The 18,358-nt window shown below is 33.5% G+C and overlaps 1 protein-coding gene across 1 annotated transcript in view; it reads right to left on the bottom strand.

The window, feature by feature from the left end:
• Nucleotides 1-18,358, bottom strand: part of ITPR2 (inositol 1,4,5-trisphosphate receptor type 2) — a 521,149-nt gene that overhangs the window by 421,524 nt on the left and 81,267 nt on the right. The window contains exon 2 of the mRNA XM_051963211.1: nucleotides 8,318-8,388. Coding sequence (XP_051819171.1) covers nucleotides 8,318-8,388 — 71 coding nt within the window. The remainder of the gene's footprint in view (nucleotides 1-8,317; nucleotides 8,389-18,358) is intronic.

Here is an 18,358-nt window from a genome sequence, read left to right as displayed (position 1 = left end):
AGTTTGAGACATCTATGAAATATCCAAATTAAGCACCTATTATATACAAATTACTGTGATGTGTATTGGGGATGCAAATATAAAACACAACCTTTTACTTCAAGGAACATACAATTTAGTGATATTCTATTTAGAATGTGATTACATAGAGAAACTAGCATGCATAAAAATTCTCTCTATTATTATCTTCCAATCTACTTATCTTTATTAATGTATAAGGACTAACTGTGAACTTTAAAAAGACAAAGTGGAAAATTGTGCTAAGTAAAAATTTGAATTTTCTAAATTAAAAAATATGTTGGTGAACATTTATTTTGAAGAAATCCACTGTTCTCTTGACTAGTGATGGGGAGTGGTATTTACTTTGCAAAAGTAAAAAAATGTTTCAAGTTACAGTTTTATAAATCTGTCCAAGAAAGATATGGTGGCCTTTTTCTATCAAAAGATTATTCACTGCCTTTATAGAACATTCTCTGATAATATCCTGGATGAGAAATGAGATAGTATGTACTTTCTTTTTTCTTTTCTTTTCTTTTCCTTCCTTCCTCCCTCCCTTCCTTTCTTTCTTTCCTTTTTTTCCCCCTGAGGCAATTGGGGTTAAGTGACTTGCCCAGGGTCATACACCTAGGACGTGTTAAGTATATGAAGCCAAATTTGAACTTCAAATCCTTCCACTGAGCCACCTAGCTGTCCCCGAGATAGTGTGTACTTTGCTCCTTCAGAGATGGATATACCAAATGATGATAGACATTGACACTTTCTTCTCTTTTATTCTTGTCGAAAAATAGAAAATAGAAAGAATATTAGATACCACTAATATCAACTGGTCTAACTCTTTTCTACTATATCCCAATCTTCAAAGCTTCTTCTGCAGAGTAATCATTACCAAGATATTTGGTTAGAGACTACAGTAAAAAGGTAACCTTGAAGGTCTTGAGATGTAAAAAGAGCTTTAAGGGCCTGAGGCTTCAGGAGCACTGCTAAGTCTTCCCCAAGATGAGTTCAATGTGTCAAAAAGGAATCTCAGATAAAGGATTGTTTCGTGTAGAACCTTAAAATTGTCCAGGATCTAGCAAACAAATTGAAAGCAATCATTTGTGCCTAGTGCTTGGAAATAATAAAATGAAAAGTATGATTCATTGGTTGTGTAGGTGCACAGCGTGGAAGAGGATTGATGATGGGATCTTTAAAAAAAGAATAGTGAGTAAGGCACTAATTAAACATTGAGTGTGTACAATCGACAGACATAGAGTGAGATGATGAATGGCAGACAAGACTGGACAAGAAATACTCCAAACATGGATGTATAAGGGCAAGAGGGAGAAGAGGGTTCTGTTGCCCTCTGCCCTCTGCACCCAGAGTATGAATACTAGCAGAGAAAACTATGATGGACTTGTCTCATAAATTATGATATCTCTGAATCACATGTCTCTCAAACATTGTCATAGAAGACTGTAGGCCTAGGGGCAGCTAGGTGGTATAGTCAGGAGTCCTGAAGTCAGGAGGACCTGAGTTCAAATGTGACCTCAGACATTTAATATTTCCTAGCTGTGTGACCTTGGGCAAGTCACTTGACTCTAATTGCCTCAGAAAAAAAAGACTTTAGGCCTAGGAATAAAGGGGAGTTCCACAGGAGATCCAAAGCATAATTTGTTACCCATACCTTGCTTACCTGAATAGCATTTGAATGAGAAATACTTTACCAGATCCCTGTTTTTAAGAACAAAAATTACAAAAATAAGCTCTACACTAAAAACTCCTCATTTAAAAATATAGATGATGACAGAGATGGGTAGAAAATACAGAGAGAGTAACAATTATGTTATCACAAGCATGCTGTATCTAGAAATTAATTCTTTAAAAGTATAAATAATTATAAATTAGTGCTTATTTAGTGTTTCCAGTAAATTTTTTTAAAAATTTAATTTAATTTTAATTTTAAATTAAAATTGTTTTTATTTTAAAGAAAATAGGTTACTTGAATAATAAAATAATAGATTACAGAGTTTGCAAAGCATTTTTGGCATTATCTTATCTGATCCTCAAATATAGCTCTATGAAACATTTGATAGATTGGTATCTTTGGTTTCAATATAACATTTTCCCAAAATTTTCTCACTGCTACCTGACCATATCTCCTCAGTTCCTAAAAGGTAATTTTTAAAAATTACTGTGAGTACAAGAATTTAAATGTATCCTTATTAAATGGCTCTTCATAGCTTCATTATCCCGAAGATTTGAAAATATTTTAAAGGTCATTCAAACCAACTTCTTCATTGTATAGAAGAGGCACCCGAGACCTAAAAGAACTAAGTGATAGCCCAAAGTCAAATAGATAGTAATAAAGCTGGGACTTAAGCCTTTGTCCTCTAACTCAAAATCCTATGTTCTTTTCTATTATTACTACCATGCTATCTCTCTAGAGTTTATTGGAAGTCACTCATTATTCTAGCCAGTTGAGATCTTTCTGCATACTGACTCTACCATTCAACACAATAGCTACCTTCCTAAGTTTATGCCATCTTAAAGTGTGAAAAGCATGCAAACTATGGCCTCATAAAATAAATGAAATAAAAATTCCAACTAGAATGGGACCAAGCACAGCACACCAAAGCAGTAGGATCCCGCCCACAGGCAGTATGGTGCAATAGAAATAGCTCTGAATTAGAGTTTTGAATTTCCCCTCCACTACTTCCTTGCATTTGAAATCTACCACTTATTTCTTGTGTGACCTAATCTAGATTTCAATTTTCTCATCTATAAAATACAAAGATTGGACTAGACCTAATATCCTTTCAAGCTCTTCATCCATGACCTGCATTACTAAAGATGTGCCTTAGATTAACATCAATGCATTAATCAACACTATTAGACTCAATCATTAAAGAAGCATCCAAGTTCACCTTACTAAACTATCCTCTAATCCATATCTCTCCATTTTCTCCATAAGGACAAGAAATGCTTTTCTGGATTTAGAGATAATGTGTCTACCACATTTCCTTATCCTACTAAACTAATAATCATGTCAACAGGAAATGAAAAGAAATGAGAATGAACAGTTTTAAAAAGAAAAAACAAATCATTCATAATCACTTTTGCTCATCAAATTGTCAAAATAATTTAAAAGCAATAAAGCCCCATGGTGGCGAGGTTGTGAAGAAATAAGTATACTTATATATTACTAGGAAAAGTACAGATTTGTGGAATGTTTTTGGAGAAGAATTTAGCACTATATAGTAAAATTTACTTACATAATCATACTTCCCCCCATAATTCCACAGTTAGATTATATCTTTAGAATATTATCCCCCCAAAATCTTATCTGTTCAATGACTTTCATAATAGGATTATATAATCACGTAAATAATAACTAGGGGGCATAGCTAAATACAATAAAATATAAATAAGATAAAGAATGAAAATTTTTAAAAATTAGAAAGACTTTTTGAAATGATGCAAAATGAAAAGGATGTGCTAAAAGAATGAAATATAACTAACTGTGACCACAGAAGAGGAATAGTGAATAAGAATGAATGAACAAAATATTTTTTTAAAAGAAGAATTATGCTAATGAACTTCCTACCTCCCCTTTCTAAACCTTTTGCTTTCCCTACAATCCATCTGTCCCTGTATTCATCAAGGGATCTTTATATAAAATGCGAGTTTAGGCTTTTTAATCAAAAGGCTTATCACTACTCTTGATACCATGTAATACTAGGAACAGAAGCAGAACATTCTAATGTGAAGGAGACAATTCTCCCTGAGACCATACTTCTGCCAGGACTTCTGTTCTCTAAAATATCCTGCCCTCAGTGGCACTGGACTTGTATACTCTATTGATCATATTCTCCCCAGTTCCTAATATTCCTGGGGTTCCTATGTTATTCTCACTCTATAATGCATCCATAGTATTAAATTTGAGTGTTCTATAGAAGATCTTCTGACAGCATCCTCTCATTCACAAATATATCTCCTATGGCCTAGAAAACTACAAAGAACAATGGGAATCTGTCACTCCCATCTCATGGCTTTACTCAGCCATGGTAATGAACATTAGGCAAAAGACAAAGCTGTATAATAAGTACAAATGGAAGCTCTTTCAGGGCTCGGGCTGAGTTGACTGACATTGATTTTTCTGTTACATTTTATATCTCCTGATGAGTTTTCTTTATAAGAAATAGTTTCAAAGCATTTGTAAAGCAAACTCTGCTACCTTCTAGCAATGTTTGTAGTTAGAAGTTGGAATATTTACCCAAAGAACCACATACTATTAACTAAGGCACATGATGACTGTTTGAAGGTCTTTTGACAATACTAACCTACTGAATCAACAGCGGAAAAGCAAAGGCAGTTTCTCTGCATTTACAAATAGAATATTTGCACATATAATCCTTAAATCTAAAAGCACAGATGTTAAATAAACTTGAATAAGCAAGCTAGGTCTTAGGGCATTCAAAATTATTTTTGTATAGAATACTAAAGCTTTTGCTAACAGATTTCTTAAGAAGGAGTAAAGGAAGCCAACAGATATAAAAATCAAAGAGTACCTTATTTAGAAGAAAGAAAGAGAGAGAGATGGAGGGAGGGAGGGAGGGAGGAAAGAAGGAAGGAAGAAAGGAAGGAAGGAAGAAAGGGAGAGAGAGAGAGAGAGAGAGAGAGAGAGAGAGAGAGAGAGAGAGAGAAAGAGAGAGAGAGAGAAACATTACTTGTTTGATAGATCAGGATAGAGAATCTGACAAATAGATTAGATAGTCATTTTTCAATCATGTCTGACTCTTCCTGACTCCATTTGGGGTTTTCTCAGCAAAGACACTGGAGCAATACGCCACTCCTTTCTCCAAATCATTCTACACATTAGTAAACTGAACAAACAGGGCTAAGGGGCTTGCCCAGAATCACACAGCATCTGGCACATCTCACACTATCCTTGTGGTAAAAGCTCAAGAAAAATGAGCTAGATATAATACAATTAAGTGGATTCTGATGAATATATTTCAAGCTGAAAAGAAAATTCAGTGCAATTTCCTAAGCTGTCTTTGGGTAGCAGCAAACCCCAAAATGTTATGATCTGAAAACATTTCTTTAATAAATACAGGAAGAACTTTTTATCTTCTGATAGACTTTTATGTATTTAGCTTATCATATTTTCAGGTCTAACAGCTCTAACTGCAAAATTTATTTGGTGTTAGAAATGCATTTTAACAGACCTGAACATGCTCTGGATAGAGAATGTTAATAGATGACAGAGAAAAAACAAATCCTCTTTTGTTTCTCTTCTCTGCAACGAGAAATAAATTTCTTTTTCTTTCTTTCTTTTTTTTTTTTTTGGCTGAGGCAACTGGGATTAAGTGACTTGCTCAAGGTCACACAGCTAGGAAGTATCAAGTGTCTGAGGTCAGATTTGAACTCAAGTCCTTCTGACTTCAGGGGTGGTGCTCTAACTACTGCACTATCTAGTTGCTCCAAAGAAGAATAAATTTCAAAATGCAAGTGTAAGAATCAATGTGATTAATTAAGAGGAAACTGAATCCCAAGATAGGTGGAGATATCAAAAAGAACCTTGTTATTCTAAATGATTTCAAACCTAGCACAGATAAATTTTATCACAAGGAATTAAAAGAATTTGAAAACAAGGCTACAAAACTAGCATTGAAATTCTTTGGGAATGGAAAGAGAAATGAATAAGTATTTACATGGTATTTACTATCTGCCAGGCACAAGGTTATACAATTTTTACAAATATTATCTCATTTGACTATTAGAACAACCCTATGAAATAGGTGCTATCATATCCTCATTTTATAGCTGAGATATCTGAGGTAGGTTGAGTGATTTGTCAAAGATCAGCTAGTAAGTGTCTTGAGGCCAAATCTGAACTCAATTTTTCCTAATTCCAGGCCCAGTGATCTATCAGCAATAATTTAGGAATTATTTAAAAATAAACACACACATACACATAAAAATACACATGCCTACAATTTGATTTTGATTTGATATATTTGATATTGATTTTTGATTTGATATATATATCAAATAAGTCAAATTTCCAAAAATTTTTAGAAAATAATTTTGTATAATTTCAAAATATCTATGGAATATTTTTTTAGAGGAGAACTTTTAAAGTGGTTTTTGCTCTGCCAAAGCAAATGCTTTTTTAAAAAACTGTCAACAAAGAATAGCACAATGGGATCTTATAGTCTCTCTACTTGTCTGTATTCTACTTAAAACCATGGATATAGAGATGTAAACTGCTAGAAAATATAATTTCCAAAAGCCTGAATAATCCCTTCTCAAAGTTTGACCAAGAATGCCCTCAAATTATATGGAAATTATTCTCTCAAAGACTTTATAGATGGACAAGTAGATATTCAGTGTTTTCTCTATAATGATTGAGGGAAAAAAAGCAAAAATCTCTTCTACTGTGATTTAGGCAAAGTAAACCTTTCTTTAATTAGCTAAAGACATTTTCCCAAAATTTTTTCTAGAGCTGAAGTTTTCTCCCATTAAGAGAGGAAAAATGGAAGGACTGAAGAAAAAAAATCAGTCAAAAGAAATCTCAAGAGAAAAATGGATGTTAATTTGAATAGAGATAAAATTCAGAGGAAAAAAAACAAGAACTTATAATGGAGGAGATATAGTGAAGGGAGAAATATCAGAGGCAATTAATATGTAGAGTGAGTTTTTTTTTCATAAATGACAACATTTACAAAGTGTTTTAAAGTTTACAAAATATGTTCATCAACTCTAAAAGTATCAGATTGATCATTCCACAAAAGATGAAAATGAATTTAAGAAAGGCTAAACATCTCACCCAGAATCACAACTTACATATATCAGAGGCAAGACTAGAAGCCATATCTTATTGCCTTAAAAACCAGCCTTCTGTCAATTATGATATCCTTTCTCACACCAAAACAAAATCTTTCCAAGGTTTTGGTGCACACACTATGGATAGTATGAATGACACACTAACTAGCATGAGCTCTTAGCGCTCTGGCCAACTATATGGTGTTATGTAGAACAATTTCTGATTTGTAGTAGAAGAGACCATTCTCTATGCATTCCTTATACCAGTGAAATCACAAATCCACCCCCACCCACAAAATGATTGATCAAGGGAAAGTCCATATTTTTTAAAAATAAAACCTTTAGAAAATGCTCTCATTTTAATTTAATTTACTTTTAAATTTAAAATTTACAATTTTTATTCAATTTTTAAAATAATAGTTTTACCTAATTAATCTATTTATTCAGTGTCATCTCAATTAAATCACTAAAAATTATGTTACTGAGTTAGAAAAAATATAAATAATTATAAACATAATTAACAAATGTAACATAAAATAGAAACAAAGTTTATATTAACAAAATGTCAGGAACTTCAAAGAAACCAGGGGGGAAAAGTGTAAAGGAAACAAATTCAACAGTATCAGACCTTAAACTATATTATAAGGAGAGAGCATTGAAGTGTAAAGTGGTTAATTTCTATTATTTTAAATGAAATTTTTCTGTATAAATAAAACCCATGTAACCAAGAATAAAAGGAATGGAGAAAATTGGAGGAAAACTTCATAAGCAATTTCTCAGATAAGATGTGATTGGGTTGGAATATTGCAGTGGTGTAGGAAATGATGAGTTGTTTGATTTAGAAAAACATGGAAAGACTTGGACTTATAAAGGAAGATGTTATCCACATTCAGAGAAATTGGTGACAAGTGGAAATAAGCATAATATAGGGTGTAACATATGTATATGAGTGTATATGTATATGCTTATAGATCTCTATGCATATGTATGTATGTGTGTGTATAGATATATACACATTTAATGATACTAGCCTTTTTTGGTGGGGGAAGGGAGGTAGGAAGACAGGAGGAAAAGTAAAATATGCATAGCAAAAAAAACAATAAAGAAACAAAGAAAAACTGAGCAGCTTTGAAAACAATGTATATTACTTATTATATTTTCTTAAAATGGAAATTATTTTATTGTTTTATGTCAATTTCTCTCTTATGTACTGTTGTGTATATAGCCATTTTTTTCTTTTCTCATTTTGTATTTAAATTTAAAATATTTTTTTAATTTGCAAAAAAGGAAAATTATTTTAGTTATCAATTTCCTTATATTATATATATGTATGTATGTATGTATGTATACATATTTTCAAGAATCTTTCAGTATACAACAGGAGTATTTTGATCATTTTAGATATTTTATAGATTTTGAGGCACAAGGAAGAGGAACTTCTAAAATCTTAACACAATGAAACAATCTCTTTTGGATTGGTCTATATAAACACAAATTATCTGTTACTTACCTCTAAATTTCTTAGGAGGGTTGGCAAGATCACCTGCTTCTGGATGCACCACACATCTATCATCCACTAACCTACCAAGAGAAACATATTTACACTATTAGTAAGTTGAGCTATTAATTAGAAATACATTGAGGTTAAAAAGAAAACAACAACTTCTGTAGAGACTACAGAGAAAGGGGTATATTAATGCATTGCTGATGGAGTTGTAAATTGGTCTTGCTATTCCAGGAAAGAATTTGAAACTATGTCCCAAAAGTTACTCTTTAATCCAGTCATCCACTAAGCTTATAATAATAGTAATGGCTTGCACTTTGGGGGAGACAACATGAACACAGAATTCTAGATTTAGAGCTCTGAGACTATCAAATCCAAATCTCTCACTTTACAATTGAGGATTCTGTATTTGTTGTTATTGTTGTTCAGTCATTTTTCAGTTATGTCCAAATCCTCATGAATCCCTTTGGGATTTTTCTAACAAAGACACTGAAGTGGTTTGCCATTTTCTTCTTCAACTCATTTTATAGATAGGGAAACTGAGGCAAACAGAGTTGGGTCCCATAGCTAGTAAGTATCTGAGTTCAGATTTGAACTCAAGAAGATGAGTTGTTTTAATTTCAAGCTTTCTGACTCCAGAAGTGACAGTTTATTATTGCACCACCTATTTGTTGAAGATTTTATATAAGTATATATAAAATATGTTATTGTTCTGCACACATATATTGTATCTAAGATATACTGTGACATATTTAACATATATAGGACTGCTTGCCATCTAGGGGAGGGAGGTGGAGGAAGGGAGGGGAAAAATCGGAACAGAAGCGAGTGCAAGGGATAATGTTGTAAAAAAATTATCCTCGCATGGGTTCTGTCAATAAAAAGTTATTATAATATATATATATATGTGTGTGTGTGTGTGTGTTATTGTTCATTTATGTCTGAATTCTCCTGAACCCATTTGGAGTTTTCTTAGCAAAGATACTGGAGTAGCTTGACATTTCCTTCTCCAGTTCATTTTACAGATCAGAAAATGTAAGTAAATACAGTTAAGTGACTTGCTCAGAATCACTCAGCTAATAAGTATCTGAGGCCAGAATCTTCCTGACTCTAGGCCTAGTGCTCTATCCACTACATCACCTACTTGCCCTGTGTCATCTGGCTGTTCCATGAAAGAGGTACTGAGAAGACATGAGCAACTATAGACATTAGGAGAAACCTCATATACAAGTAGCTGAACTCTGAAGGAAACAGGTGTGAAGAAAGTCATAATACCAAAGATAGATCCACACTGAAACTTTTGCTGTGAAATAGAATTTGGAAACCAGAAATACAATCTGTGTTACTGAGTAAACTCTACCATAAAATACCCCTTTGAAAACTAGTTTAATTGACAAAATTCAAGGAAAATAGTGGCTTCAGATTGCTTTGGTCACCTTGGGCAGACATTTCCTAAGTGTCACCACATCTACATGATCTCAGTTCCTCAAAAATAAATGCTTATTTAATCCAGAACTATGGTTCTTCCTTAGTTTTTAGATATACTTAGTTTCAGAACTGAAGCATTCACTTTGGTTTACTAAAATGTGGTTTTGTAAGAGCTGCCAGACATGCAAGAAATTCCTCTAAGAGTTCTTAGAAGTTATTTTTCTATAAAACAGGAAGTCACATTAGGCCAAAAGAAAGTATAATCAGACAATAATTCCAAGTTCAGCCTGAAATTCAGCAACCAAAAGACTGAAGTGTCTCCTAAATACAGAATAGTATAAACCTAAATACTAGAGCTTTAAGACAAAGGCAAATTGTTCTTTTCATTCAATGATAACGACAATAATGGATCAAAAGATGTCAAAAAGAAAAAAAAAACACAACATAACAATATTGCAAAGCACACACTATATTCAAAGCCCTTTTCAATACGATCATCCCCTACATTCATTCTCATTCTCATTCTCTTTCTCTCTCTCTCTCTCTTTGTCTCTGTCTCTCCCCCCTCTGTCCCTCTACCTGTCTCTGTCTCTGCCTTTGTCTCTGTGTTTCTATCTCTGTCTCTGTGTGTGTCTCTCTCCCTCCCTCTTCCCTACCTCTCTCCCCCTCTGCCCCTTTCTCTCTGTCTCTGTCTCTGTTTCTCTCTCTCTGTTTCTCTCTCTCTCTCTCTCTCTCTCTCTCTCTCTCTCTCTCTCTTTCTCTCTGAATTCATGTCTAAGAAGTCATGATCACTTAGACAAATCCCAGATTAGTTAAGTTTCATGTTAGTCACCCATTATTTGTGTGTTCTAGGGCAAATTATTTACCCTCTGGAATTTGTTTTCTCACCATAATAATAATGAAAATTCACTACTCAGATAATGGAAGTGTAATGAATAAATTATTTGGTAAGCTCTAAAACTCTCCCTTATATGTGTTTTCTTATACTGATCTTCACAGATAATTCATCAACTTCCCATTTCAAGGTTGAGGATAACCAGGCAACAAAGAACCATGTGTCATGTGTATATCATTACACAATAAGTGTGTGTGAGTATTCCCACACTCAATGATCCCAACAAAAAGAAAACCATGGTACTGATAATGACCAATGAAAAATCATTTGTTAAGCAGTGAATGGCCAAAGGTTTTTGATATTTGGCTAACTATAAACAATAAAACTGAGACATCTAAGAGTAAGTAAAAACAATATCAGGGTGTGAGCTACATACTTAGGGCATGCCAGAGAAGAGCTGAAATAAAGTAGCCATATATAACACATATACATATGTACATACATAACACATGTTATATATATAAAATATACACATTTATAGCCTTATATCTTATCTCTATGTGTTATGTGTATATCGCTTCTATGCAAAATTCAGCAGATGAGAATCTTTGACTCATAAATTTATTAGCCTCTAATACAGAATCAGCAACCTTTAATGTACAGGCAGGCACAGTCTAATAAGCAACACCAATTTTTTTTTCTTAGTTCCCTGATAGCTTTTTAAAGACATTGCAAATAATGCATAATGATTTGGGTCCTTTGGTCTCACCCATTACCAAAAGTAATGAAATAAAAAGACTTGGGATTGCCTCCTTGTTTCTACACTTGTTGGCTGTCTGATGCTAGATATTTTCATTTAATTTCTGCATTTTAGCTTCCTCATTTGTAAAATGTAAATAATACCAACACAGAGGATTTTCATTATCTATGTCCTCACAATTAACAGTTACAAAGAGCAGATTTTATTTTTGTCCAGACCTGCAATTTCTTTGGAATTCCTGATAAGGAAATGCCTTCTAGTAATGCAGTTCATCTACATCTGTTCTAAAAAAAGAAAGAAAGAGAGTAAGAGAGAAGGAAAGAGAGAGAGAGAGAATAAATGGAAGAAAGGAAGGAAGGAAGGAAAGAAGGAAGGAAGAATGGGAGAGAGGGAGGGAGGGAGGGAGAGAGGAAGGAAGGAAGGAAAGAAAGAAGGAAGGAAGGAAGGAAGGAAGGAAGGAAGGAAGGAAGGAAGGAAGGAGGAAGGAAGGAAGGAAGGAAGGAAGGAAGGAGGAAGGAAGGAAGGAAGGAAGGAAGGAAGGAAGGAAGGAAGGAAGTGTTAGAATCCTAGTGTCAACTCAATGGAATTGATGCAATGCTTATTGGTTCACACACAAATCCTTACAAAGTGATAAGTCATTTGCCTAATTTAGCATGGTACTTAGCAAATTCTCTAACTCACTAATGTATTTAAGTACTCATTGGAGTTCACAAGTATGGGAGATTCACAAAGTGAACTTTGTAACTTTGTGAATTCACACTTCCCTTAATCCCTCCCTCAGAAGAGGAGTCAACCTTTGGGAAATTATATATAAAGAAGCTCTTAGCTTCAAGTTAGTCAGTTCAGAACATTGCCAGGAGTCAGAGAGGAGCACTCTGGGACAGACACAGAGCACTCTGGGAGTGAGAGCCAGAAGCCTTCTCTCTGAGGTAAGACAGATTCATTCCAATTTTCACCTTGGGGCTGGCTGGAGACATTTGGAAGAAGAGAAGATAAAGCTGACAGAGGCAAAAGATTAGCAGCAAGAGCTCTTGGAACCAAGGAGAGATAGGCCTCTAAGAAAGCTAACCCGGCCCCAGGAGGAAGATTCAGAAACTGGAGATAATAAAGGATTTGAACTTTTAAAACCTGGGTGTATTTGGAGTGATTATTACTCAGAGCTGAAACTAAGCCTGCCTCCAGAAAACCTCCCCAAGAAACCTGCTCCCACAGAGAACCATTATATTTTAAAGAAGAGAACACCACAAGGAAGGAAAGTAAGCAAGCAAGCAAGCAAGAAAGAAAGAAAGAAAGAAGGGAAAAAAGAAAAGGAAAGAGAAAGAAGGAAATAAGGAAAGAAAGAAAGAAAAAAGAAGAGAAGGAAAGAAAGAAAAAAAGAAAGAAAGGAGGGCAGGAAGGAGATAGGGAAGGAAAGAGGAAAGAAAGGAAGGAAGGAAGGAAGAAAAAAAAAGGAAGCAGGGAAATAAGGAGGAGAAAAAAAGAAAGAAGAAAGAAGAAAAAAGGAATGAGGGAAGGAAGAGAAAGAAAGGAAGAAAGGAAGGAAGGAAGGAAGGAAGGAAGGAAGGAAGGAAGGAAGAAGGAAGGAAGGAAGGAAGAAGGAAGGAAGGAAGAAAGAAAGAAAGAAAGAAAGAAAGAAAGAAAGAAAGAAAGAAAGAAAAAAAGAAAGAAAGAAAGAAAGAAAGAAAGAAAGAAAGGAAGGAAGGAAGGAAGGAAGGAAGGAAGGAAGGAAGGAAGGAAGGAAGGAAGGAAGGAAGGAAGGAAGGAAAAAAGAGAAAGGAAAGGGAAAGAAAAGGGAAAGGAAAGGAAGAAAGGAACAGATAGCATCTGGAGGCAAATAGTATGTGACATCATTAGTTCTTTGATATTGTCTTTAATCATTGTATTGCTAAAAAGAACTGTCATTCACTGTCCTTTATATTACTGTTACTGTGTACAATGCTGTACTGTACAATGTACTTCACTTTACATCAGTTCATGTAAGTCTTCCCATGTTTTTCTGAAATTATCCTGCTTGTCATTTCTTATACACAATAATGAAAAATTTAATCCTGAGAGTTATCTGAGGACTCGAGGGTTTAAGTGACTTGTCTAGGCGACATAGCTAGCTAGTGACAGAGGCAGTACTTAAACTGGATCTTTCTGACACAGCAAGTATCTCTCTACATATTACATCATGCTGTCTTCCTATAGGATTTCATAGAAAAGCAAATTGTATCAGAGAAAAATTCACTAACTGCTTTCTTATACAGTTGGTCTCTATGCCAACAATTCCTTTCTGTTTAACATTAATATCTCTTCCCATCACCTTTCACTACCTCTATTAACAATGTTTGGCTGATTGATGATGTTACTCACATTTTAATATCAAAAGATTAAGAAAGAGGCTTTTTATAATGTTATGCTAGATTGCCCGCCATTTAGGGAAGGGCATGGGGGGAAGGGAGAGAGAAAAAATTTTGCAGGGGCAAATATTGAAAATTATCTATGCATGTGTTGTGAAAATAAAAGGCTTAAATTTTAAAATTCTAAAAATAATAAAAATATGCTATTTTAAGGTTTACTTTAAGTGGCCTCTTTTCATTATTCATTATCCTCCCATGAGACCTACCTATACTACATGTTTCTGCTGTTTCCCAAACAATTCAATTTAACAAGCATTTGATATGTGTTTACTATGGACAAGATGGGCAGCTAGATAGATCAAGAAGACTCATTTCCCTGTGTTCAAATTTGACTTCAGATACTTACTAGCTATGTGACCCTAGGCAAGTCATTTAACTGTTTTCCTCAGTTCCTCATCTGTAAAATGAGCTAGAGAAGGAAATGTCAAACCATTTCAGAATCTTTGTCAAAAAAATCCCAAATGGGGTCATGAAGAGTCAGACCTGATGAAATGGCTGAACAACAAAACATACAAGGAACCGTATTAGGTATCATAGCACATTGCTGTGTTGTAGGATATGCTGGTATGAAAGAATATCTTTGGATTCCTCACTCTTTTTGCTAATCTTGATCAGAAAGAAGATATAGTTGGGACATAGTGATATTTATGATAAAGCAAAGGAAAATGGCTGGGAGTTACATGTATAAGTTATAAAGAATAATGTGTTTTATGATTTGGATGAGAAAATGGATACTCTAGTGGATGGCTGAACAGTAATGAAAGATCAAAGGACATTTAATTCAATACAAGTTCTGACTTGGAAATGGAAGCAAAGATGAGCCTTAACAAGTGCCTTTTTCACAATTTGGTAGTTTGTTGTTGTTTTTTTTTTTTCCTTTTGGTCTGTTTATCTTTCTGCTGCTATTTTTTTTTTCAGGCAATCAAGATTAAGCAACTAATAGCTTATTGATCACAAGAGTTTGACTTCTTTCAAGCCATGAGATTCAAGACCTACTCAGATTTCCCCCCTCACCCCAGGCCATTTGAGCTATGATTGGTTATCATTCACTTTATCTTGCCCAGATCCAGTCCTCAGCATATACCTCTCCATGCAATGTCATACATTCTTCCTATCCCCTTCATCAACTCTAACTGAAAAAAGTAATCAAATCAGCACTACTATGCCTGGAAAGGTCAATCACTTGTCCTTTGAAATAGCTCCAACCATCTTTCCCTCTGAATTTACAGGCCACTAAGCCTCTATATGTGTTGTCTTCCCCTATTGGAACAAGAGTTTCCTCATCACAGGGAATGCTTGATTGCATTCATATTCCTGGCACTTAATGCAGTGTCTAGCACATAGAAGGCATTTAACAAATGCTTTTCTATTCATATATTTATTCACCAATATTTCCTTTTTTTTCTTCCCATAGAATCAAGAGCTAAAAGGGAATTTAGAGGCCATTTAATCCAACATATTCATTTTACAGGTAAGAAAACTGAGGTGCTGAAAGGTTAAATGACATAACTCATAAGTTATGTTATAAGTTAATAAGACAAAACCTAGGTATAAAATCAAATCTAGTGCTCCTTCTAAATACTGTAATTCCTCACTATACGAACTTAGCTATAAATTATTTATTCATCTTAATAGTTAAGAAACAAAATTCACAATTTAAAGCTTCCTAGCTATTTAAAGACAATTCTATACATAAGTGTATACAATTCCAAATTCTCAATACTGACCAAACTTCCCAGGATAAAATTTTTAAATTTAAAAATGTGTAAAATCTCATCTTCATAGGAAAAAGTCATAATGGGCCCAATAATTGAAGTCTTTTAGGTTTTTGCACAAAATAATGTGATTGCTTACTCATTATTGTAGATACTAGTCATAAGAAATCAATAAATTATTTTTCTTAAGATCCTTCTAAGTTTTCTTTGTGAAAATCATTGTGTCAAAATATATATTTTCTGTTTCAGCTGGATCCCTGAAATAATTGCATATTTTACTACAAACAGAATCCCAGTAAAAAATGAATAATAAAAACACTCAACACTTTTTAAAATCCAATAAAAAGAAACGATGCAATGGTTATTAATCATTCTCCATCTAATATGTGAAATCAAAGCTTACTACATTTCTTTTGGAGATTAGATTTTATTTCAATTAGGAATGATATTTGAGCCTAGAGTTTTCCTACTCACTACAATATATAGCATGTCATATTTTGCTTATATATAATATGCTTTCTTCAAGACACTACAAATATGATCTTGCTTTCCTCTCATAAAATACCTTCAAATGCATTCTGAAGAAGACTGTATTAGTCAGAGCATCACAGATGATAAATCCAAAACACAGAAAGGTTAAATGATTTCTTAAATGACCACATGGCAAATCCGAGATTAAAAAAAAAATCCTGCCATACTAAAATTCTCAAGATATCTAGTGGACATATTATCTTCTTAAGATAACATGGTTTTATTTTTTCAGTTTTTTTGGTCATTGAACTAAATGAAATTGTTTAAATTAAAAAGATCTTACACCTAAAAATAACTAGCATTGTGGAGACAAGGAAGTACAGCAGCAACCAATTGTATGTTTGGATCATTCTGTCATTCAAGATCTACTCATTAGTAGATTTCCCCAATATCCCCAAATGAAAGGACTTTAGTGGTATTCTTATTTCCCAAACCAAACTGCCATGTTCCTAGTTATCTCAAACAAATATCTCTCATCAAAAACTGATGCTGACAGAAACTGGAAACTGAGTGGATGCCCATCAATTGGAGAATGGCTGAATAAATTGTGGTATATGAATATTATGGAATATTATTGTTCTGTAAGAAATGACCAGCAGGATGATTTCAGAAAGGCCTGGAGAGACTTACGTGAACTGATGCTGAGTGAAACGAGCAGACTAGGAGATCATTATATACTTCAACAATAATACTATATGATGATCAATTCTGATGGACCTGGCCATCTTCAACAATGAGATGAACCAAATCAATTCCAATAGAGCATTAATGAATTGAACCAGCTACACCCAGCAAAAGAACTCTGGGAGATGACTATGAACCACTACATAGAATTCCCAATCCCTCTATTTTTGTCCGCCTGCATTTTTGATTTCCTTCACAGGCTAATTGTACACTATTTCAAAGTCTGATTCTTTTTGTACAGCAAAATAACTATTTGGACATGTATACATATGTTATACTTAACTTATACTTTAACATATTTAACATGTATTGGCCAACCTGCCATCTGGGGGAAGGAGTGGGGGAAAAAAAGAGGGAAAAAATTGGAACAAAAGGTTTTGCAGTTGTCAATGCTGAAAAATTACCCATGCATATATCTTGTAAATAAAAAGCTATAATTAAAAAAATGAAAAAAAACTGATCCTGAGAACTTTGAATGTGTATTTAAGGAAATACTAAAGACCTTACTTTCTCCAGAAAGCAAAGAAAAAATATATTTCCAAAACAGAAGACAAATAATAGAAATAAAGTTTGCAAGATAGGTAAAGTTTTTCTTGCATCCTTCTGTTTTATCTTGGACTCAAAAACCACAGCAATCATAGGTTGCTTCTTATCCAAAGCTTTCAAAATCCTTTAGGCAACAGACTTGGTAATGATGTATGAACTCTAATATTTATAAATCAAACAAATGTTCAAAGGAAATAATTTCCAAATTGCTCACATGAAAATGTATGCATTAAAGATGCAAAGTGCAATTTCAAGATGCAATCAATTATAATATGAAAAAGTATACTAGCATATTATAAAGAATTCAGTTGAAATAGTGAAAATCCATTTCAGATATATTGCTAAAGAATCTCTGACACTATTAAGATAAATTTTTTAAAAGTGCATTCCTTTGAGACTAAATCATACTTTTCTGTATTATTTTTTGGATGATTCTTTTTCAAATGGTACATGAGAAAAATAACTTGGACACAAAATAATATGTTGCTCTGCTATTTTCTCCAGATTTGCAATTGAAAATAAACTACTCTTTGTCCATCTGCCTCCTAATTATCCTTATTTTCTTCAATTGTCAAGGGAATGGCAGAAAGTAAAACACCAAATTTACCACTTCCTTTTCTCCTACACTAGAGGATGAAGGTGTTATAAAACAAATTTGTTCACTAAATTAAAATTATGATAAATTCAAAATTTTAAAGCATGATTTTAAATATATTAATACATTACAAATTTATGACATATAAGAAGTCAATTCTAAAAATGCACTTTTTATTGCAAGATCTTCTATCCATAAATTCTAATCAAACTCTAATCTAAGAATTATCAACAGAAGTAAATTGAATATGCCAAGTTTATAATTGGTATTTTTTTTAAATGTCTAACTATAATCTGGTCATAAAGAGATGGAGCCTTTCCATGGTCACAACGACCCATGAAGCTTTTTTAAAAATTAATTTAAATGTAATTAATTGTAATGGTCTCAATCTTATCTTAAGAGGTCTTCCTCTGCTTCTGAAATGACTGTGGTATGATCACAAAGGATGCTAAGAGTCAATAGCTTTTAGACTATTTATAAAAACTAATAGCTAGTACTTTAAATATAAGTTCCCTGTCCAACAAATGACTTGACATATTGTACAAAAAATG

This window comes from Antechinus flavipes, chromosome 5 (assembly GCF_016432865.1).
Source record: "Antechinus flavipes isolate AdamAnt ecotype Samford, QLD, Australia chromosome 5, AdamAnt_v2, whole genome shotgun sequence".
NCBI lineage: Eukaryota > Metazoa > Chordata > Mammalia > Dasyuromorphia > Dasyuridae > Antechinus > Antechinus flavipes.
This window is presented reverse-complemented; position numbering and strand designations above follow the sequence as displayed.